General features: G+C 36.7%; 1 protein-coding gene across 5 annotated transcripts in view; it reads left to right on the top strand.

Moving 5' to 3' along the window:
• Positions 1-25,179, top strand: part of Rab26 (RAS oncogene family member Rab26) — a 95,108-nt gene extending 69,929 nt beyond the window's left edge. For 2 of the 5 annotated variants that reach the window (XM_076113230.1, XM_076113231.1), the window contains exons 2-6: positions 17,993-18,404; positions 19,452-19,562; positions 20,593-20,701; positions 22,463-22,573; positions 22,935-25,179. In XM_076113230.1, coding sequence (XP_075969345.1) covers positions 18,183-18,404; positions 19,452-19,562; positions 20,593-20,701; positions 22,463-22,573; positions 22,935-23,176 — 795 coding nt within the window. In that variant the 5' untranslated portion in view covers positions 17,993-18,182 and the 3' untranslated portion in view covers positions 23,177-25,179. Of the gene's footprint in view, positions 1-17,971; positions 18,405-19,451; positions 19,563-20,592; positions 20,702-22,462; positions 22,574-22,934 lie in introns of all 5 variants that reach the window. The other 3 variants (XM_076113232.1, XM_076113229.1, XM_076113234.1) reach the window with 3 other exon arrangements.

Below are 25,179 nucleotides of genomic sequence, written 5' to 3'. Positions count from 1 at the left end.
CTTGTTACTCGAATCTACCTCTACATCTAGAATGAAAAAACAACTACATTTAATTATACCCTGCGACTTATGAATTTCAAAGTACAGCGAGCCTTTGCGGTTTCACTTGAAATTCGGGATAAAGAGTAGCCCCAAGCGCTCAGACACATATCCAGAGTAGATGTAACTTCCTAGAATAAATCCCAATCCGACCGTACAGACTAATGGTCAGATGTAGATCACAGGATTCCGGTGCGTTCAAAACGTTCTTCTTAATTGTATTATACAAAGAACCTTCTAATTATTTGTATGTAGATTGTGTATTAAAATTGATTTTACTGCGACAGAAAAAGGCCGATAAAATTACGATTATAGAGAGGTATTAACATGGCAGCGGTGATGAAATGATGCATTCTAACAGCAAAAGGGGAACAAATAAATTCCAGAATTATCCAACAATCAAATGAAGCCAGTACCAAGAAATATTGGCTTATTGGTGAGAAGCCCAATCAAACTTTTCAATACCAAGAAGCAAGAGATCAATTCTTACAATGTCAGATAATAACTTAACTCTTTTTGACATGAAAATCGATTAAAAGATTGAAACATTGTTTGTTTGCAAAACTTTGCTGGAATACTAAAGTTCAGAGCTGATTGAAGCTTACTGGGAGCTCACCTTTAATTGATTAAAAAATGCTGTATCTACAGAATAATATTTGAAGTGGTTTGTGTTGTTTCATCGAAAATCAACTCGGCTCGTATGAATATTGCCGAAAAAACAATCGCGTTACGTAAAATTTAATACCCGTTCAGTTCTGTACAGAATTTTATTGAATAATTTTCCTTTTAGATTATATGGTTTAGAATATTTATTCTTATAATCAGTTTGAAAAAGGGATTATTTATAACAACCCAATTGAGAGAAACAATAAATACAAGTTTAATACTGCTATAATTTTTTTTCTCTTGTGTAAGGTATATAATTATGATTACGATTTAAAATAGCGGAATCTGTACCTCGATTCTCTACCACTATCGACTACCGACAACCGGCTAGCTATCGACATTTGACATTTAGAATGTACTGCCAAAATTTTTACTACGACACCCGTCAGGGGCGCTGATCAGTACCTCGATTCTGTACCACTATCGACTACCGACAACCGGCTAGCTATCGAAATTTTGACATTTAGAATGTACTGCCAAAATGTTTCCTACGACATCCGCCAGAGGCGCTGATCAGATTTTCATACAAAATTTCTCGATGACAGGTCGGTTGTCGGTAGTCGATAGTAGTATAGAATCGAGCCACAGATTTTAATACAAAATTTCTCGATGACAGTTCGGTAGTGGTAGTCGGTAGTGGTAGAGAATCCAGGTACTGTATTAAAGCTGTAATATAACATCGCCATCAAATATTTAACTTATCTATTTCCGTCTATTACAAGTATTGCTAAATATGCTACAGAAATAGCTGACGTTAGAACACATTTAGCTCGATAATTAGAGAGTTCTACGAAGCACAAACTTTAATATAATCCATAATGATTCTTTCAAGGAAATATAATTTGGAAAATTTCAGAGAAGTATTCATAAAAATTACATTTTCATGTACATACCAAGTTCGGGGAATTTAGCTGAAAGCTAGCGGTGATGGTGGACGTGGGGTCAAGAAAACACATTTTAAATTTAGCACGTAACGTTTTACGTAGCAAAACCAGTATGCTTATTACGTATCCCAGTTGACCACGCGTGTACGTGAATTTGATAGTCACTAATCAGTACATTGCTGTTTTGACGTAATAGCTATAATCTAGGTGAGAAAACAATGTAGGTACAACATAGTCGCTTTTAAATTGTTATTAACTGAGATACGTAATAGCCCACAGAACGGCCAAAAATAATTAAATACCCCAATACTGCTTATGAGCAAACCGCGCCTTTTACTTAACAATTTACATAAGCAAATCTCCTTTGAAGATATCTCCTACCCTAATCTAATTAGTATAACCTCAAAAACATATTATTGTACAAAACAGATCAAAGTAAACAATATAGGTAGAACGCGAGCCTACTGCAATTTATTCGTTACCTTCAACGCTCGTTGGTGTTGACACACTACCCGGAAAACGTTTAATTAAAGGCCAAATTGAGCTTTTAACGTAATTGTTTTCATATAATACATGTTACTAGAGTATACGATATTTGTGTATTGGGATCGATTCATATTGAAGAGCTGGCCATTGTGATGGAGTAGTCACGCCAAGTTAACAGTTCGGAAAGGAGTATAATTTATAATAGGCACTAATTTTAGTAATAAGTAATACGGTCTACGTGGATATTTTGATTAAGTTGCCCGTGACAAAATTAACTACTATGGTGTCGTGCTTTTTCAAATCATAATGAAGATTTTAAATACTATGCTGTAAGTAAAAGCAACATAATCGTCGAGTAATGTGTTATTTTAATACGGAAACAACAAAAATACAAATCCTAAAATCTATTAATCGTGAATTTCCCATTTTCAACTAATAATTCTATGAATGATTCTTTATTGTGCCAAGTGCTATTGATTAGTTTCTACCCTGGCTACTTGAAGTACTAGAAACTATGAGAAAACTCATTTTAAGTAATTCTAGCGAACTAATAAAGCCAGAGTGGCGAATGCAATCAAGGCTGTTGGCGGCTTTTTTCTTGATTTGTTTGTTCGCAACTTTTCCCATCATTTATATTGAGTTTACGTTCAGTTCAGCCATAATTATACCTCTTACCACTTGCAAATTGCTGACGAGTAATGGTTGCAAGATCGAGTGAGTTTCTTTTCTCTCTATGTAAAAAATTACAATTAATAAGACTTTATGTATCAACACAAAAAAAAAATTCAGTTCAATATTTGCTCTATAATAATCTCTTATTTTAATAAAGGTTATTTCTCAAAGCAAATTATTTTCTTTTTTGTCTTACGAAACCTAAATCCTAATTGCTTTTGGAATTAGAAATTTCGTACCAACGTTTCCATTTCGAAGCTTATTGTGAAAAACAATTTAATTGTGTTTGCGGTACAAATTCACATGTCTGTGCTATTTCTAAGGTTTTGTTACGATAGCCATTATGATCGTCTACCAACAATTTCTTAAGCAAACACAATTACTTGCTAATTATAGAAACTTGCTAAGGTCAAGGCACGATTGTCAAATATTTGAGGATGTTTAAAAATAGCGGGTGATACACAGTTGATAAACTATTGCTCGAAGATCCAATAAATATGTTCTTGTAGACGCCCCTTTTTTTAATAATTAGCTGCAAGACCTATCCTGCACTATCCAGATTTAGTGTGAGTAAAAACGTTATAGTACGGTATTGATAAAATCCCTTTCAGTAAGTAACTAAGCTACGTATGTACGACGTTGTGAACTTGAACGAAAAAGTATTTCATAAATCTGTTGACAACATGATATTTTGCTAAAATATTACGACAGAGAAAAAACAAATAAAGCCTTATTATAGCTCACACCAAAGGGGAAAGGCGATACATAGGTATAATATAATTACAAAATCCCGACAGCGATATTCCGTAAATTCAACTCATATTAAATTACACCATACTTTCACATACTCGCAATTTACTCTGAAAGCTTTGATAGAAAGCTTTGATAAAAATGAACGATACAAAAGGAATTTCTAAATAATTTTAGCCCGAGCTCGGCAACGGAGGCGACGAAATATGTACGTTGTAATCAGCTGATCCTAAAATTGGGATAACAAGCGCGAAATTAAATATGCAGATTGGAGAATTCAATAATTTATTCTGTAATCCATTCAGATTCCGCACGTCTTTTGGAAGTCTGTTGCAGAGTATTGAGTAATGAGTTGGTTATGTATTTGTTTATATTATGTACTTAATGAATTTGGTGAGGGGTGACTGACGGTGGTTCAGTGATAATTTTAATATAACTGAGCGTTTCAAAGAATACCTACGTGTGCGTGGTAAACCATAAAAGGTACACTTTTTATATACCGAATGTTTCCGTATGCTTCCACGATGAATTCAATTTTAATTAATCAGTTTTCGAGAAGTATACGAAAATGTATGAAACATTCGATTAGGTACATTATTTACTTATAATACCCAATATTCTCCAAACTAGACTTAAGCTCGTGGAAGAAATATTTCCTTTTGTTTTACGTTAGGTAAATACCTCCTCTACTTTAAAATTGTACAATACAGTCACAGCGATTTGCCAGGATTTCTATGAAAACATTATAGACAAGCTTTCTAGAAGGTACCATTTAACTTTGTTGACATCTTGCTGCGAAGTTTTCTCAGAAACGAAGCGCAGTGTCCCTTAACGTTGCATCTCAGAAGAATATTATAGCGTATTTTTACAGAACACGTTTACATTTTATAACATTGTTATAAAGGTAAACAACTTATTGGTATTTATTTTATGTATTTGTAAGGCACGTATGATAAATATGAAGAATTAGAAATTATAATCATAAATTATATTATATTAAACAATAAAAATAAGATAAAATATTGGCGGATAGATTAATGTTACAATGGCAGCCCCGTGTAATAAGGTATCAAATTACTGCCATACACTGGCAAGTTTATATGACTATACCAGAATAACACTTTGCCCTTCCTAGAAATCCAACCCGAGACCTCGTGAGTGAGTGACTGTGAGATCGACTCACGCCATAGAGGCATTCGGTTCATACTTATAATAAAAGATAAAGTAGAGACATGCAGTACTAAAACGTATTTCAATATGAACTTGAACATCTATAGACTAAAGTTATTGATGTACCTGAAGCTTTATGCTTGCAATATATTAGTTACCTAGGCGAGCGAGCCAGCGATCTAGTGCTTACAGCTGATCCCTTTCAATATCGCGACAAATTGGCTACAACCTTTATCCCATATTGATTCTGCATACCTGCAATATAACAATAGGTATTAGGTATACTACTACTTGCATACTATCGATAGCTCACTGAGTCTTAAAGAATCACGAATGTTTGATATAATTAAATTATTTTAAGAATATAGTTCGAATAATGCGCCCATAGCCAGTTGCGCTCACCGTTCGTTAAACGATCAGTGGGTTAAGCGAACGTTGGAATGGTGATTCCATAGATGGATGACCGCATAGTATATTTGAACTGGGCGTCTCCGTGCTTTGGAGTACACGTAATAGATAGGTCCCGGTTGTTGTCAATTAAGATAACAGTCGTTAAGCCACGTCAAAAGCCTTCGGGCGGCTTGAACAACTTTGACACTAGGTTGACTACTAACCATACAATGAGAGTGAGAGAGATAGTTCGAATATAGTGCGAACTAATTATGAAGTAGAGTTTTAAACGTCAAACTCTAAACGTTTAAACGTTTAAACATAATCACGCGACTGATCTTTTTATACAAAGTACACCAAATACATAGCTCGGTTGTCGATAGTTAATAATGGTAGAAAATCGTCATTTTATTTTGTAGATAAATACGCACAGTGAATTCCGATCGAGATTAAAATGTGGGAAGGTATTTTAGTGGGTAGTATATTTGTATAGAGTTGTTATTAATGCAATGTTAATATTAATATTTACATTCCTTTAATTAAAATGCCTTGTTAGCTTAAATTGCTACGAATAATTAAATAATATTGTTATTTTTCATGATATCTACGTGTTTGATTAAAATGTATGAATGGAATGCGTGTGGTTAATCAGTCCATTGTTATATTTTATGCTATTTTATTTTATTCGAATACATGCTATAGGTACCTCAGTTCTGATAAGTTCGTAATTTTCGGCTAAATTTTGGCAATTTAAATGTGAAAAGATCCATAGTCCATATATAATTATTAGATACTAAATACTTACAACTAATAATGTATTTTTATAAAATGTCTACCGGTGCACAGGTGAACGTGTGACCATTTTCACGGAATCCATCGTTAGCATAGAAAGCAAGTATCTTCAACCTCAGCATATATCTTTATTTCACGTCATTATGTTCCGTAGCCTTGTGCAAATACTATATCATTTTATAAAACGAGAACAGACGGGATATGATTGATTATAGGGGCGTTATCTAGACACACTAGCTAAATTGTACACAGTTCGGGGTTCCACCAACATAAAAATGAAAAATAGATAAACAAGAGTAAATTTTCGGAAAGTTTTGTTTGTAGCGTTTATTGAGGGGGGTCGCACTAGGCCATTGTGGTGGACTCAAGGCCTAACCCCTCCCTCGTCCAGGAATACAAGCAATGAGACAGGTACTAGAAAAAAACTCGCATTAATTTGTAGAGCCTGAAATAAAGGTCACATGTTCGTAATTCTCATTGTTCTAATAGATTGTCCACGCTATTTTGAAAATGTCTTATTGACTCCTTTGGCTTCCCTATTAATGATATTTTTCTCGCACCTCACTGCCACCTTGCACGTTTATTTATACCTTACACTATAGTATAATCTCTCTCTACATACAAAGTCACGTAACTGGTATATTGATGCATGTTACAAAATACAAGCTCTCTCCCGAGGGCAGAATACCACCTACAGTTTATTACCTACATCTACATTATGATAATGCAGTACTACCGTTAATTCTCATTATACGTACTAGGATCTCTCACTTCGCTCATGCGATTACCTATTCAATTATCTTCGATGTAATCGATCCAGGTAATAGTTAACCTTCATCAAGTAGTATGACGCACTTAAGTATCTGCTAACTATAGGTAACTGAACTGAAAACTCGTAATGAAGTTATCGAATGAGACATTTAAAGAAAAGGTGTTCACCACGTCGTCATTGCCTCGCCGCGTCGGGAGGTCGTGGGTTCGATTCCCACACGGAGCAATTATTGGTTCCACAAATTGTTGTTTCGTGTTTGGTTGTACTTTGTGGCCGTTTTTTGTATGTTTGTATAAGTCCCGGCGACGCAAGAGTAATTCTAAAAAAAATCATTTTTAATCGGATACGTATTTCGTAAGATTACCCCCTAATCCCAATTTCTTTGTTACAACTATGTTTTATTGCAGAACTTACTGGATAGAAAATTACAAATCAATCATAACATGTATTATCATTTATCCGTCATACATAATCAAACCAAAATAACTAATACAGAATTCAAATGTGAATCGTATCGTGAATATAATCGCATTTGTAACGACTCAGAAATTCCTACGATATCCCAAATAAATATTAGTCTTACATATTTCGGTAGAGAATTAAATTCGATCGTATATTATTTTTGGTTGAAATCATTTTCAGACGAGAGCCCGAGGCGCTCTGTCCGCGTATGGAATAAATATCGCTGCTATATTTTCTATCTTCTCATAAATATGTTTTTGTTAGCGTATGTTAGAATTTAATACACGAACCCGTTCTCCTCTCATCTTTACCCACGCATTGTGTTTTTAATACTAGATTATAATAATATTAAGTACTACCATTTAATAATTGTTTATTACAAATAGGAAAGTATTTTCAAAAACCATACTGCAATCAGAAGCAGATCGTAAGTCACTCTATCAGAGTCCTGCCAGTTATTATAAAACGGTCCAATATTCGATTCGGTAAATAAATTCAATCGATTCCATACTTAAAAACTAAAAATTTCGGCAGTTTTAGGGTGGTATGGTAATCACAGTAATAACTAAACGAACTTAGGTGATAGTTATCGGCAGTGTGTTATATTTGTGGTTAATAAATAGAAGCCTCTAGTACCTACCAGAGCCTGCAATGAACAAACATAAGAGAAAAAACAATAATTGTAACATAGTACTCCTTACTCCGAAACCGATAAAAAATTGAGCAAGCATTTACCCATTTGAAATTAGTCTATATTAGATTTATATACTCGTTTTAAAATGTTAAATCTACATTGCATTGCAAATTTAACATTTTATATCAACAAGTAAAATTCTATTACAGCTAATATTGTAAATGTACCTATAACCGAGCGCAGGTTAATCCCCCCGTACATCGCCTCACATAATGGACCACAATCAATAGTTGTACAACACTGTACCATGTAGATAAAGGCTTCACAATCCTGTGTTAAACCGTTAAACATGTTTATGACTAACTAGAATTATAACGTAGGGCCTACAATACTCGTACATTCCTATATTATTCTTATTCCCTTCATAATAAACATTCTGGAATCAGATTGATACAAATAATTAATTGGTCCGAGTGTGGTTGTGGTTAATATCTCTTGTTTGTATGTTTGTAGACCTCCTCCTGAAATATGTAATAACATAATGTGGAAACTTGTGTAAAACTAAAAATTAAAGAATTATAATTGTGGATACTTATGTAAAACTTAAAACTAAAGAAGTTCAAAAATAACACATTGATTGTCTTTAGAAAAATGGACTAGGTAGGTATAATAACTACCGTTCTTACTAATAAAAGCAAAAAACCTAGCGTTAGCTTGTTATTGCCAACTTTTATTTAGTTTCATGTGTCCCAATATTTTTGGTGTAACGAGCTTCAACTTTTTCACACACAAAAAGTTTGAAAATGTAGGTACACTAATTTACGTAAAATGTAAAATAATGTAAAACCACAGATTCACAAACATGAATACGAAATAATTTAATTACACACCGTTTCTCCGTAATTATAGGTTTGCCTAATTAGTTTATTTTCATCTAATTGATACCAGGTATCAATTTTCGATCATAATTTAATTTACTTGCTAACCTGTACGCGAATTATACGAGTACTATAACAACTACGAACTACGAGTCGTGTCCGTGCATCAAATCAAAATACCTACTTAATTAAAATTCAGCCGCAAATCGTGCCTAAACACTAGATTCAGTTGATTACAAACCTATATTTGCAGATAGGAAAGCCATACTATCCAAAACCTACCTCACTGAGTATTATAAGTACAATGCGTACATATTATGTATAATATGTCCCGCCCAAGACTCAAAAAGATTATAGATGTTTCATTTAAGGAAGTATGGGAACTCCTTTATAATTGACTGTAGTTGTAAAGCAACGAAACTGGTAACGTTCTCCAAAAAAAAAACCTTAAGATGCCATTAGATTTTTTTTCTTAATTTTATTTTCCTTTTAATAAATGGCTTATGTTACGATTTTTTTACCGAAGATGGACAGTTCTTTTCATTTTACTTACATTATTTATAAACTTTTTACTATATTTTTTATTAATAGAACCTATTATCATTTCCAAAATAAATTCCAGATTTTATAATTAATATACCGACCCATGGAAAATGTATTAAACGGCACATCCCGATCTTTTTCGAACTACCACGAGCTTATAAGCTTAGGTTCGCCTAATCCATTCGTTTGACTAGGGTAGGTTTCATTAGTCTTTGATATCTTCCCTGTAATCTAGTGAACATGAATATGTTTACACATGCATACTCTTGCATGCTCGAGCTTACACGCTGGTATCATTATGCTATAACGTAATTATTATGGAAAATAGATATATGCATGCAGTTTTTCTTCGTACCAAGCCGCTTTTCTTCAACCTTAAAGCTAAAGTTAATGAGGTGAAGGATCTTTAAGACAAAAAAGTAGTAGTAGTATTCACTTTTTTTTTCTTTATATACGTAAAGGAAAAAATAACTTTTCAGCAGGCCACTAAACGAGAATCCTTAGAAATACTTCTATGTGCATTTTACTTACCTATACATAATATGTAATCACCACCTACTCCCTTTTGCACCTTTTATACGCATTTAGTTATAACTTAACAGTATTTTTAAGTCCGTTTTTACTATTACTACGCCTATAATTAGCACAGCAACAAAACAACAGCCATAAAAGTCCAACAAAAAGCAAAATAGTTTTCCTAACCAACCGAAATCAATCAATCAATTTAAACGGGCCGTAAACGCGTCAGTAACGGACCTTTCCCTCCCACAAGTAAAATGAGTCGCTTCAGAAGGATATTGCTTCGTATTCATCTTACTTATACCCTTGACACGCAGATTGATGGTACTGACTAACTGGCAGGTGACGTCGACTAATTTTGACAGGTATTATGAAATTCGCGCAATTTAATTTTGTGCTATCGTTCATTGTAAAGTTTATAGAGAGCTGTACCTCGATTCTCTAACACTATCGACTACCGACAACCGGCTAGCTATCGACATTTGACATTTAGAATGTACTGCCAAAATGTTTCCTACGACACCCGTCAGAGGCGCTGATCAGATTTTCATACAAAATTTCTCGATGACAGTTTGGTTGTCGGTAGACGATAGTAGTAGAGAATCGAGTTACAGTTTCACGATTCTGTACAATCGGAACCATCGAGTGTCGTGAGTTTGACATTTAAAGTGTACTGTCAAACTAGTCTCTACGAGGCTCGTTAGAGTCGCTGCACCGATTGTCATAAAAAAAAATGATACGATAGCCAGCCGGTTGTCAGTGGTCGAAAGTGGTAGAGAATCGCGGTATAGTCGTATGTTATGTTAATCCGAAGTTTCGTTACAAATTAGACGCTCGATAACAATCGTGTGCTTTAATAGATTTTTGCATTTGAAATATGAGTCAATGATCAAATCTCATCAAATTTTACTTGACGTGTCTTGAGAACGTAATAGATATTATGATACTATTTCTACATACCCACAACAACATGTACAGTACTTTACTAGCAAATAGCGGTTCCCAGATGTGAAAGTCATAAAGGCTTTTCATATGGATATCAGAAGCTTTGAGAATCCCATTACACGCGTATTTGAGCAGCGCCACACACGTTGCGCTCCCCTGGCGGTCCATTCAGTTCTCTTTGATAGCCTCAATCAGTGCATCCCGAGAATCGCTGACTAGTTTCCAACTAGTCTACAATTCGCTTGGCAAGAACTTCAGATTTCCACGTAACATGAACGTCCAATTATATTCTGTACTAGCTGACCCGCGCAACTTCGTTTGCGTGTATCCCGCTACTTCGACAAATACAGTCAACGCACCAACACATATTGGATACTAATTTTCAATTCACAATAACTTCTCTTTCCCTTAACCGCGTTTAAAATATTAAAATGTTTTTTGGTTTCTGTGACTCTTCTTTGATCGCCCCCCTATCAGTTTTTGGAAAAAATATTTAAGTAATGTACAGATTTTTTTTTGTCTTATATGTATAGATCAAAGTCGTAGTACGTACTTTTTAATATTATTTATTTTTTATGTACCGTTTTTTTATATTTTTTGTTTTTTTTTTTATGTACTTACCTACTTTATAGGGACGCTGCCCCCGCCGCCGCGGCCGGCCCGTACCGTGCCGCAATACTAATATCGTGATATCTCCTAAACTATATGTCTAAATAACACACTGTAAACTGCAAAAATAATCTAAATTAAATGCTCGTGATGATGAACTTACTTATTTGGATAAGGATATATGTATTATTGGTTATATTACCAGTTAAACATCACCCAACGAATTAAATGTTTTTTTAATACAGAAAAGTAGTTTTTGTGACTTAAATAAAAAAGCTGGATATATGTCATCGCGGACTTTTTTGTAGAACTAATAAAGACCAATGTTTTTGCTATACATTGTTCTTACTTGTATCCAACGGTATAAGCGGCGCACGCACAAATGCAATCTTCAATTAGATTTTTTTTCTGACTTCTTGGACATAAATCGCTATAACTCAGCTAATATAGTTTCAATGTATTTCAATTATATATAAAAACCTGTCGGAGAAAATACTCTTTCTATTAGTGAAAACCGCATCAAAATCCGTTGCGTAGTTTTAAAGTTTTATGCATACGAAGGGACTACAGACAAAATGGGCGACTTTGTTTTATACTATGTAGTGATGAACGGGGTATTAAGACATTTGAGTACCTGACTACAGACTTATACCTTGTCTAGAGTACAGTAGGTAACTAAGTAATAGTACGCCTAATGAAAATAGCACAAGTTTTAGGTACCTAATTGTAAAGTAGGTAGGTTCGCTTTTATTCTCTGCTTATGAATGTCACTACTAAGATGGAAAAAAAGCCCGGAGGTTTTTGCTGTCACTTCTCACGAGCAACCAACCTTCTTCCGAAACGGTCAAAAACTATGTATATGACTACTTAAAATACTGTGTACGAAATTTAAGTAAAATATACAATTTTGAATTGGTGAAAGGATAGCGTATTTAAAATAGAAATTTGAATCCGACTACTTTTTACTAAATAGTCAGGCACCTGATAGTAACTGGCAATTATTCTTTTGTAAAATATTAAAAAATTACATCCCACATCACGTCAAGTTTCGCCTTTTTCATAAAATAATGAAGAAATACCTAGATATGTGAACCCCGGAGGCAGGATGTTGTTGTATAGCATACTATATATAATAAATATATTAAAAGCTATGTTGCTTTAGCCGGAGCGCCTTCGCCCGGGTGGAAGCGGAAATGCACTCATACTCGGTATACCTATCTATTACTTATAGAATTCTGCACGTGTAGCCTTTGCGATATTTAATACTAGCTGACCCGCGCAACTTCGCTTGCGTCACATAAGAGAGAATGGGTCAGAATTTTCCATGTTTTTGTAACTTTTCACTGTTACCTACTCTGCTCCTATTGGTCGTAGCGTGATGCTAAAATATAAAATATGCTTTTTATTCACAAAAAAATATTCTCAAAATTATTTATATCTCTTAGTATAACGAAGTCGCGCTAAGGCATATCCGCCATTAAAACAGTTGCCATGGCAACAGAATTTTGTTAATTCAATGTCATTATAATATTGATTTTTCGCGACTTGAATTTTCTGAATTTTCCCGGGAAATGCGTCATTTTCCCGGGGTTAAAAGTAGCCTATGTCCTTTCTCGGGTATCAAAATATCTCCATACAGACAGAAATTTCATGCAAATTGGTTCAGTAGTTTAGGCGTGATTAAGTAGCAGACAGACAGACAGACAAACAGACAGAGTTACTTTCGCATTTATAATATTAGTATGGATTAAGTATTAAGTATGGAGTATGGATACCTAACTACAGTTAGGATTTCTAAGTCTTTATTCGAACGCTCCCTTATCTACGAATTTGTGCCGATTGGAAAATAATCTTTAGACGTACACCGAAGGCGGTGCAAGTTGCATATAATTCACGTCACATTTGGATATACTTAGATATCTTGGCATTGAATTTATCGTAAATCATACTGCAATTACAAGGACCATTACAATGACCTTTTGGGCTGCTTAACAGCGTTTAAGAGACCACAAGAGATACGAAACAACATTTAGAACCGTTTTGTTTATACCTATAATTTTTATGTTTTAATCAGATTCTCCATTTTAAATATAGCTACATATCTAGAGATATAGTGGATGTAAACAATCTTTGTTTATTTTCTGAAAAAGATCCCAATAATACAAAGCCACGGAATACTAAAAGCTTGCAAGGGACAAGTAAAAGTCTTATGAATATAAACATCTTAGTGGTCCCTCGGATAGCAGACAGTGGTTTATAGATTCATGACACAACCTTTTAGCGAAGCATCGAGAGTATTCTATTTGAACTTACAGATTTTATTGAAACTTGAAAGATAAAACGTCCATTTCTGTAATAATACTATGTTTTAGTGGTTTACTTTTGACGTATGGTTATGAATTTGTAATGATGAAGAGGGTTCTCGGTCGCAGAATAAAGAAGTATAACAAAGATTTTTTTTTAATCCCTCCGTACTTTAGCATTATCAGGCTGTGGGAGTCGCATAAGTCAGGTAGATATCCTACTAATATTATAAAGCTAAAGTTTATGAGGATGTATATTTGTTAGGCTTTCAGGAAAAACTTGGGAACGAATTTTAATTAGATTTGATACACAGAATGATAGTTTATAACCAAGATTGACTCATGGAATACTTCTTACCACCGGAAATCTTTACATGAGGACAATGCCGCGTAAGTCGAGTAATAAATAAAACAGAAAAGATTTTTAGTAACTTGTTGCTGTTAGTATGTTTATATATCATTTTTATACTCTACTTAAACAAAAACTCGCCGATTGCCAGGATCTTTTGATAGCTAAAAGTGAAATTCAAATCCCGTATATTTATTGACGTAAACAAAAAAGATATATTAAAAAGAACCCCTGGATGATAAAAAAACATCTTAATTGGCTTCTCTTAAGTTCCCCGAAAAATATATTACAAGTAGGTAAATACATCATATTTACGAATAACTCAAACACGCGTGGAAGGAAGCCATATTTACCAATCATCGGTAATATTGATATTTGGAGTTTAGAACATTCTACGAGTATATAAAGCTTGCTTCACACATATTCTGTTCGTCTTTAATTGGCTTAGCCGGGCGGCTAAACTAAATATATGTATATGTCTAGCCTCCGGTTTTTGAGTACATTTAAGCGGTAGTTTATCTATTCAATAGCGTTTAATCTCGTACAAAAAAACGCTATTGAATAGATAAACTACCGCTTAAATGTACTCAGAAACCGGGAATAGATGAATCCGATCGGCACAACCCGAACAAGTGTGTCGAATCGGTTTTGCTATTCGATACATATTGCCGAACCGAATATGTGTGAAGCAAGCTTTACAGATCTTAAAAGCTTAAAGGACATCTAAAGGGAATAATTTGAGGATATCATAACTGTAACTTTGTCAATGCAAATAGGACCTTTTTTTTTTTTTTTTTTTTTTTTTTTTCGTCAGGAAAATGCATTGCTGCATGTCCCGCCCCAGGGAGGAAAGCGGGGGTCTGTCGGGCTCTCCCGCCGGCAAGGCGTTCCGGCTGACTTGGGCATACCGACTAAAAACCTGACGGTGTTCCTTCTGCGGTCACCATAACGTGGCCAGGACGCGGTACCTCCGATCGGATACTCCGCGTCCCAGCCGGTGACGGCCCGCTTTGTATGCAGGCCCTACTTCGAGCGGGGGCAGGCACGAGGATTGCCCCCCCCCCTAGCTCTCCACTTCAAGGGGGTGTGCCAGGAACACACAGCGCACTCCCCACCTCTCGGACCTGTTCCCTGTCCAGGCGACGGAGCGTTCCGCCTCCGCCGCCCACAGGTCCGCGTCACGGGGGCCGGAGATCATCCCGGCGCCTACGACGCCCAGTGCGTCTTGCGCGGGAAGGGAGGGGAGCGTTGATTTCCCGCTCCCGTTCCGCCGCCTCTTTTGCGGATATAACTTCCTCGCAGAACGAGGCGACGGCCGACCACGCTGCCTCGCTCCCGACCATGGACAGAACCACGGCCGAGAGCGAGAGGTCGCTCCCGACTACCCCGGTCAATTGACGGCGCTGCGACGACCACGCCTGGCAGTGTGCCAGCGTATGCAGCGCCGTATCGGGGCAGTCACCACAATGGTGGCACCTGGGCGTCTGCTCACGGCCTATGCGACACAGGTACTTGCCGAAACAACCGTGTCCGGTCAAGACCTGCGTCAGCCGATAAGTGAGCGCGCCGTGCCCTCTCTCCAGCCACTCCGTGACCGCCGGCCGCACGGCCTCGATGGTAACTAGGCCGGCGCTGGGGTTCTCCAGTCGCCGCTTCCACGCCGCCAGGACATCTTGGCGGAGCTCTGCTCTCCGCGCCTCCACTTCTTGAGGCGCTGGCAGTGAGCCCCCGCCTTTGGCCTCCTCGCGCCATGTATAGAGTGACGCGAGGGCCTTCGCGTCCAGGTCCCACGGCGGCGTTCCGGCCAGTAGGCACGCCGCTTCGAATGAGATCGTGCGGTAGCCTCTCACGGCCCTGACAGCCATCACGCGCTGCGGACGTCGCAGCGCGGCGATGTTTTTGGCCGACAGGGCATTGGCCCAAATGGGTGAGCCATATAGGGCCATTGACCGCACGATCCCGGCGTACAGCCGTCGACAGGTGTTGTTTGGCCCCCCGAGGTTCGGCAGCAGGCGTGAAAGAGCGCCCGCCGCACCTACCAGTCTGGGGGCCAGCCGACTGAAATGGGCTGTGAAGTCCCATCGGCCGTCGAGAGTTAGACCAAGGTACTTCATCGACGATGCAATGCCGATGTGGACTCCGCCTACGATGATGCTGGATCCTGGAGGCGGGCGGCGTCGGGGCCCATGGAAAAATAGGGCCTCCGACTTTTCAAGTGCCACCTCCAGACCCAGCCGCCGGATGCGAGCGACGACCTGTGCGACCCCAGCTGTGGCCAGCACCTCCGCGTCGCGGTGCGTCTTCCCCCGGGCTGTAACCAGTGTGTCGTCGGCATAGCAGAATACGCCGACGCCCGGCGGGAGCGCACCGCGCAGAACGTAATTATAACCAATGTTCCACAGGAGAGGGCCTAGAACCGACCCCTGTGGAACCCCACAACACACCATTTGGCGTGACCAGCCATTTTGACCCGGGTAGATAATCGATCTTTCCTCCAAATAAGCCCCGATGATACGGCGGAGGTAGGGTGGCACTCGGTGATATTCGAGTGCCACTCGTATGCTGTTCCAGGGGAGGGTGTTGAAGGCGTTGGCGATGTCGAGTGACACCGCCAAGACGACCTCTCCCTGGGCTACTGCGTCCTCCGCCAGGGCCCTAACGCAATGCAAATAGGACCTAAGCTAACATAACAGTGAACCGACAAAGAGTATCTAAATATCAAATTAGATGTAATAGTACGATTTGCTTATTAACTAATATGTTATCTATAGTTGGCACTTGCATAGAAGGAGAGAATTTGGGTAGTCCCAACAAATGGACAGGTTTAAAAAATATATTTCGGAATTCGAAGTTAATAAGCATATTGACACTAAATTCATTATTTATTATTTATTGTTTTAACCTAGAACATTTATTTTTTTTTTTTTTTTTCGCATACATCAAAATTTAATTTATATACCATGGGGAAGGTCCGAATACCTAAGCATTTAACTATACTCGTATGCATATTATCGCCATCGATAAAAACATTTGCCGTCTTTTTAAATACCAATTTGAAACGTTAGTAAGAAAACAACAGTGATTATTACCGACCTAAAGTCCTTCCACCGTTTCGAAGAATACCCAACAACTGCAAACTCTCGCTCGCCAAGTTAAAAACAAAATGACTTCAAAAAGTTTAATTAACCTTGACTACAAGGAAAGACTTTTACGAACTCCGTAGAAAAACATCCATTCAATATTTCTTCAATTGCCAACAGCAATTAAATCGTCGTTACAAAGTATTGCGAAGTACGATTCTATTGTAAAGTTTGAGCAAACTCTTATTCTGTAGACAGTAACAAAATAAAATTATATGAACGCCTCTATGACGCTGTCGGTAGAGTTTACAACTGATCAGATTCGGTTGTCGGGTCGGGCAAAGTATCTTTTCTTATTCTAAGATCTAAGATTTCTAATTCTAAATTCTAAGATCTTTTCTAATTTATGTTAGAATATTTCTCAGTAGTAGCCAGGGATTCGGTAAATGCCAATAAGCTTACCCTTATTGCACGGGACTAACATTGTTAGTGGCGGAACGCGGGTGTATTTCAAACACTTTTGCCTACACCTCGGGGTATAACGAACATAAATTAAGTATCTTCTGATAAAATTCTAGTTCTCAAACTACGTTTGTGAAAGTTAGCCCGTTACGTAATCAAGGATTGTTATTTTGTCTCTCTGTATTATGTACTACAAACTTAATTAATTTGGTTCTAAGCCAATTTAAGTTTGTTTGAAATCCTCCTCTGATTACTTGATCACTGCAAAGACATTTAAACAAAGGGAATACAATAACTGTTTTCTTGTTTTATAATCTACTTTTTGTTTGTTAACGATTTTAAACTCTCGCGACTAACACATAATATTATAATACAACGGGTCTCATACGCGATTGATAATTAAAAGTTAGGATACTTTATTATGACCGTGGTGAGCCCGTGACTACGGTTGATACAATTCGATCGAAACGTCAAGCAATCGAATATGGTATCCTAACCTTTAATTCCGAATCGCGTTTAGGACCCGTTGCATTATAACATTATAGTTTTTGTTGATCTTTTAAAAGAGTGACATCCTTTGATTTGAGGTCGTAAACTGAGAAATCTTGTGAGTTATTACCTAAGGCGTGTGACGAAAATAGGACTTTCAGCCTTGAGACGAAGTGACGACTCAAAACAGTGTTAAGAAAAAACAAATAAAAAGATGGACAATACGGTTCTTTCGTAAAGTTTCGAAGCTCTTCGGTATTAAAGTGATGGTATAAAGTTCTGTTCAAAATGTGGAATCCAAATACGATGGACAATAACAGGCAGATGGAGAAACGCGTGGTGGTGGGTCGTGTGAGGCCGACGTGGGCCAGGAACCTGCCTGAAGCGAGAGACGATGATGACAAGAGTGAACATGAAGTGGGCGTGATGCCTCACAGTGAACCACCTTCCCCTACGGAGACATGGGAACAGCACTCGAAGCAGGAAGACAAATATGATGTTTTTGGAAAAGTGAGTATGACGTTTTGTTAATGTTTGTATCGTTATTAACAAAGACAACATAAATTTTGCACAGTTCTTAAAAGTTATTTTATTGATGTACCTATTGGCACCTAGGTAGGGATTAGTTTAAAGAACAGGAGTAAGGTTTTTTGCGTGGTATCAGCATTCAAAGCCAAATAATAAGCAAGCAAAAAAGACGTATTGATTAATATGTGACACAACGGCAATATTTAAATAAATAGACACGTCTCTTTCGGTTGCTTATTGTTTGCTTTACTTAATAATAAAATATATGCCGGTAAAACCAGTCTTAATAATAAACAAGAGACAAACTTAACTTACGAATTCAATATATAATAATCAATGAACATTCTAAGACAATACACAACAGTCACAGTTGCCAATACAGAAAATTAATTTACGACAAATATCGGATCTTTGATGTTTGATATTGAACTCGGTATTACGAGGAAGGCCTAATTAAACACGTCTACAAACATTCCAAGGAACCTTACTTAATTAGTAAAACCTTGTGGACACCACGGTAACTTAAAGCCTCGTTCACACTGACTGGACTTACATGAGACAGTAGTTTCTTCTGTTCTGTTCGGTTTGATAACTATGAAATAGACTAGAAAGATTTTCTATCTTAATCTTGTCTAGACTTTTTTGTTGCTTGCTCAATGTGTATGCAACTTTACTCTTGACATTCTATTCTTTAGAGCCGTAGTTTATAATATAAAGGTGTATTTGAAGCCCCCAATTACCCTCTTCTGGCTATCATCACAATACAAAACCCTTTTTATCTTCATAATATATGTTTTGTGTAGAGCTTTTGCATTGTAGTTCTACAGTCATCCTCCTGGTATATAATTTTAATGAGCTCATATTCCATTGATATGAATATTAATATAATCAACTATAGTTATTCAATTATATATGTTTTTATCTGGGCCTTAAACAACGAACGAATGCTTTCAGCTTTTTAACACAAAAATATTATTAGAATCGTTATCTATTTACTAAACTAAATAGGATTTTCCTCAATGTTCGCAGGTAATGCTTCTTGGCGACAGCGGCGTCGGCAAGACTTGCATGTTAGTGCGCTTCCGGGACGGCACATTCCTGGCGGGAAACTACATATCTACTGTCGGCATCGACTTCCGGGTACACTCACTCACAATGCACCGGCACACGTGTCGACCGCAATCTCATTATTTTATTTACCTGGCTTCCCTTACCCATACATTTCAAACAAGATAGATTAAATGTTGTTTTCTGTCTTGCTTGAAAAACTAAATAACAATACTTACCTACCTATCCCATTTTTTTAGAAATTTACCTACTAAAAATTAAAAGCTACGATAACGTTAATTTAATCTTTACCAAAAACTTTTCAATCTTATATTTTTACCCTGTGATTTTACAAGATAATAAAATAAAAACGAAACTACGTAACAAAAAGGTTTAATCTAATATCGTTCAACGAAGTGAAACGCAAAAAGTTCCGATTGGTAAAAAAACCATAATACCATTATCATTTTTAATTCTTGCAAAAAAGGTAATAATTAATGACCGTCAAGGGTTCCAAGTTCAAATGGGCCAGTGAATGGCTGCACGCGGTTCGCTCCCCACACGCTATTGGTGTTCGAAGTTTGGCGCGCTTTTTCCGTACCCGCCCCTTGCCCATGACAGCTGTGATTGAATCGACTGCTCGCCTGAGTGATTTATTGTTGTAAATGTTTTTTTTACATGTTCGGTTTTTGCAGTTTGATTTATTGCAGCTGTTATTGTGGCCTAGAAAAAAATGCATTACATAATAATAGTAATGAGCTTTTACGTACTTGTTATTCTATATCTGTTTCATTTTTATAGAAGTTTTTGACCAAGTAGGTAATAGTTAAAACTATAATTAGGGAATAAAATATTTTGAAAAAATTGTAACTAAACGTAAGAATTTAATAAGGATTGTTTATAACCATCTTCGAGAAGCATAAACAAAATTTATACCTACCTTTGTTCATTTTAGACCCTTATCTTTAAAATAACTTGTTTTCTATGTTAATGTTACTTATCTTTTATATTTCAATGGCATATTTTCATTATTTTACTTCATGTCCAATTTCAGACTTCTATCGAGTAATTTCAGTTCTACTTGTATTCATAATTTTATACAACTAGCGCCATCTGTTTGCAGAATAAGGTAGTAACTGTAGACGGCGTGAAGGTGAAACTTCAGATTTGGGACACCGCCGGGCAAGAGCGCTTTCGTAGCGTAACACACGCATACTACAGGGATGCACATGGTAAAAGATTTTATTATATTAAAAAAACGAACAAAATTATAGTTGTTTTAATGTTATTAAAGTTATAAATTTATTTATTTAAAGTCCATTAGATTTTTTTATTACTTCGTATGTGGTTAGTAGCGCCATCTATTGAGCGATGTTGTACTTCATTCCTCTTATTTTTTATATTTTGCAGTTGTCCTTTCGTCTAGCACGAAATAATTATTACTAAATCTATTTTTAAATTTAAACCCGATTTTTACTTCAGACCAAATCGTTGATTGAACATAAAACTAACCACGTACCTACTTATGTACTTTCACGAATAAGAACAATAGAGACGACGATTTATCATTATAATTTGCCTTCTGGTAGAATCGGAAAGAAATAGGCAAGCTTATAACAGCAATTACATGGTAATCTATAGGCAGAGCAATTAGATCCTTATTCCTTAATTTTATAAAGTTTTATCCAGTCAACTTATTAATTAGAAAGGCAAAAAACAAATAGATAGACCTACCTACCTACTCATTTATTTTTTTAGTACCGGACAGGCGGACTAATTAGAATATTTATTTCGCTACCCTATCAACATACGCGTATTTAAAATTTAAAACACGTCCCGTGGTAATTGGTCTCATGCAAGTCTCATGGCTGGATAAGAACAGAGTCTTGGCCTCGACCTGTTTCCGACTGAACGTCAAACCGGCTCACACATTCGCACACGTGTAAAACTAGATTGGGCCATACTTGACCAGCCACATCATGCCATTAACTTGGTGTCTAGTGTCCATAAGTGGTTTGATCTTAATTGATTCGGGGTATGATAGATGGTACTATTTTTATGTGACTTCCGTCTGTCCGACCCTCACAAAACCCAACGAATAACATTACATAGAGTCCCTGTTGCTACTGACACATACAATTTAATATAAGTAGGTACGTAGATGTCTACTCATTTACACATGCGTGAACAGAATTTTACCATCTATACCAGAAGTATGGTGACCTATTTACAAGCCCATTCTGTGGCGCAGTAATCATTCCCAGACTAAGATGAAAAAGACAAATATTGCAACAGCAAACACGCTTCTAATTCTCTAATCTCGATGTATCTATAAGCTTTATCCAGAAGGGGTATGGCGAGTTACATTGTTCATTATACCTACCTACTTACTTTTTTTATATTCGTCTGAATACAGAAGTTCACTGTTCGCAACGGTCTATTACCTTGGTAACACAATAAGTCGAATAATCTGCCGTCTTACAAAATAATACAATAGAATCCATCGAATACGACACGGGTCTGCTTTGTACATTGCCCCTGGACGCTTTATTCAATATGCTGTGCAACATGTGAGCGTGGTGCGCTTGCGCCGATGTGATACGTCATGTGCCCGTCTGGAACCAAGCGCTTTGTATCGCGAAGTTGCTTGTTGTCAAGTGCCACACGCCGCCAATCTCATTTGTATTGTGGCGAATCTATTTGTCGTCCAACACTCCCCCTCTCTTAGATGGACTATGTTTATGGCCAGCTAAATGACCGTCGTTATTAAGTGTAAAAGATTTATTATTACAGTAAGAGTAAAGATCATTGAATAACACAAGCTTTTAGTGCTATCACACTGGTATGAAAAATAACGCACTTCCTGGTGTACAAAAAAGTGCCTAACCGATGATTAAACACAGGAAACTCTCACACTTGGACTTCTGAGTCATCAAGTCACGCGATTGACTATGACACTTGTTTTGATGTTAACAAAGTTCATTTTTCACCAGCTCTGCTACTCCTATACGACGTGACGAACAAGATCAGCTTCGACAACATTCGGGCGTGGCTCGGAGAGATACGAGAGTACGCTCAAGACGACGTTGTCATCATGCTCCTAGGTAAAACTAGCTTTATAACCTGTACTGCAGCGTACATCCAGTAGGTTCACTTCTCAAGTTTTCGTTATGCACCTGCTAGTACCTACCCAATATTAGCACCTGTCGTCTCTGACGACAGCGGCTGATGTAAGTCAATGTAGATATATAATTTTGTCCAGTACCTATGCTTTGCATTGTGGAAGTCATTAATTTCCCACCTTAAGATTTCAAAAAGATTAAACTAAACTCATGCAATATATGTACTGGTATTTGGTATAGGTATCAGATTGCAAGAATTTAAATCAAAATCAATTTGAAACTACAGTAGCTCTCCACTCTTTGAAACAGGGTCATGCAAACGGAGATTGTGTAATGCTTGCAGGTAACAAATCCGACAGCGGTCTAGAGAGGGCGGTGAGGCGGGAGGAGGGGCAGCGCTTAGCGAGAGAATACCAAGTCGCGTTTATGGAGACATCAGCCAAAACCGGACTGAATGTCGAAGCTGCCTTTGCTCATGTGGCACGCTCTCTAGTAGCGAAAGCGAACCCTGTCGACCCCTCGAGGCTGGCGGTGCGCGCGCAGCCATCTCAGGAACAACGATCTTCGTGCCCGCCGTGTTCGTAAATTCTATTCCGTGCTGTAATCCATTTGAATTGAGAACATTTTTCTTTTTCGAAGTGGACCAAATTTGAACTTTCGTGAACTTATAAGTTGAGTTGACGTGTGTTGGAGAGAAGACCTAAATGTGTTGGTGGAATGAGGCTTTTACAAAAGCGAATAAATATTTGCACAAGTTGATGGACAAAATGTTATTATGGAGTAGTAAAAGTACCGATTTCTATTGTAATTGTGATAAGGTACTACGTTCATGTTTATAGTAATAAAGGTTTCTACCTGACTTAGGTACTGTATCTTCCTTTCCCAGATAGTTCACAATCGATAAATGTACCTACCTACTTATCTATAAATAAATCTTGACATGATGATATGAATGCTTTATTTACCTAGGTCAATGACCATAGTATTCATTCTTATAAGATCATATCCAAAAAGTTATAGAATTATTTTATAAAATATAATGCTTGTAAAAATGTACTTTTATAACGTAGCTAATGGAAAATGTTTACAGTTATAGATTTGTAAAACTGTACTTATTATATTATTATTAATAACGATATTGTATGCAACTGATAAAAAGAAGTGGTATTGCCATATTTCGAAAAAAAATCGTTTTGTAGGCAGCGGTCTTTGTACCTACCCTTAATTATAGAGATGCTGTAACTGATCGAATAATTTAATATGACAATCTGATCCTAGAACCTACTGCTCCAATAAAAAGGACGGTTAAAAGAAGTCGATGTTCTAGTCTAGAGTGCTCTCTGACTGAATAAAGTATATTATTATGCTGCTCAAAATTCGTAAAGTTTTATCAATGGCTTAAATAAGTCAACGATTTTAAAGATAATAAAACGAAGACGCACATCTTTAAATACTATTGTTTTAAATGGTCACGAATATTATTATTTACTTACGGCGTAAATGGACTTATTATTATTATTATTATCAGCCCATATTGTCCCACTGCAGGGCAAAGGCCTCCCTTCCCTCTTTCCATCTATCTCTGTCTAAAGCTATTTGATGCCAATCTTTAGTATGAGAGTCCAACTCATCTCGCCATCTCTTTCTGGGCCTACCGCGTTGTCGTTTTCTGTCAACTGGGACCCAGACTTATGTTATAATTAATACATTCCATAAAAATTAAGATATCTTTAAACCTACAAAAAATATGTTGCTTTTGTATTTTAATTTAATTTCGTTTATCTTTAAGTAGTGTGTAAGAGAAAACATATAACTAAACTAAAGTAGGTTTAAGAGACAACCCTTATCCCTGTGATAACGATATAATGTATGTATGTCATATAATATCATAGATATTTAATTACTACACTACATATCGAAGAATGTATCCCGATTCTAGCACTGTTTTATAATGATGTCGGTACCTTCCTATCGCACGAAAATTTGGCCAGGACTTTGTACTTTTGACAATATTAAACCTATATTATTGTAATCACTATGACATTATAATTCCACAAAATAAGTATGTTGCAAATTAATAACTACCTACCGAAATAGTTTTTTTTAACAGAAAACTATTTTTAAGTATAACACGGGATTATGTACTATACGGGATTCATTTTAGCTAATATATATAGAACTAAACCCTTCCTCGTTTGGGAGGTGACTCTTGCCCTGCAGTGGGGCAGTAGTCGGTTAAAAAGGAAGGTTATGAAGTTATAAAAAATGTGTTACAAATATTATTGCCTATGTATTTTTTTATAAAAGTATTCCCATTTTATTGATTTATTGTTTTGTCAAAGTTTTACCATTGTTACCTAAAAGGTTATTGTTCTTTGATATTTTCCACTGACAGTTAAATGTTAATATCTGAAATATAATAATGAAATAAAACGTAATAATAAAATGTACTAACTTGTATACCTATTTATAGTATTGTACTATCACCTATTGTCGTTGCATTATTTTTATTTTAAATGATTAAATGTTGTGTGGCGTTGAATGATGCTTGTGCAAAAAATAAATAAATACAATGAGTTACAAGTGTA

The sequence above is a fragment of the Anticarsia gemmatalis genome, chromosome 4 (assembly GCF_050436995.1).
Source record: "Anticarsia gemmatalis isolate Benzon Research Colony breed Stoneville strain chromosome 4, ilAntGemm2 primary, whole genome shotgun sequence".
NCBI classification, from domain to species: Eukaryota; Metazoa; Arthropoda; class Insecta; order Lepidoptera; family Erebidae; genus Anticarsia; species Anticarsia gemmatalis.
The sequence above is the reverse complement of the archived record's forward strand: the minus strand, read 5'-3'. Positions and strand labels throughout refer to the sequence as shown.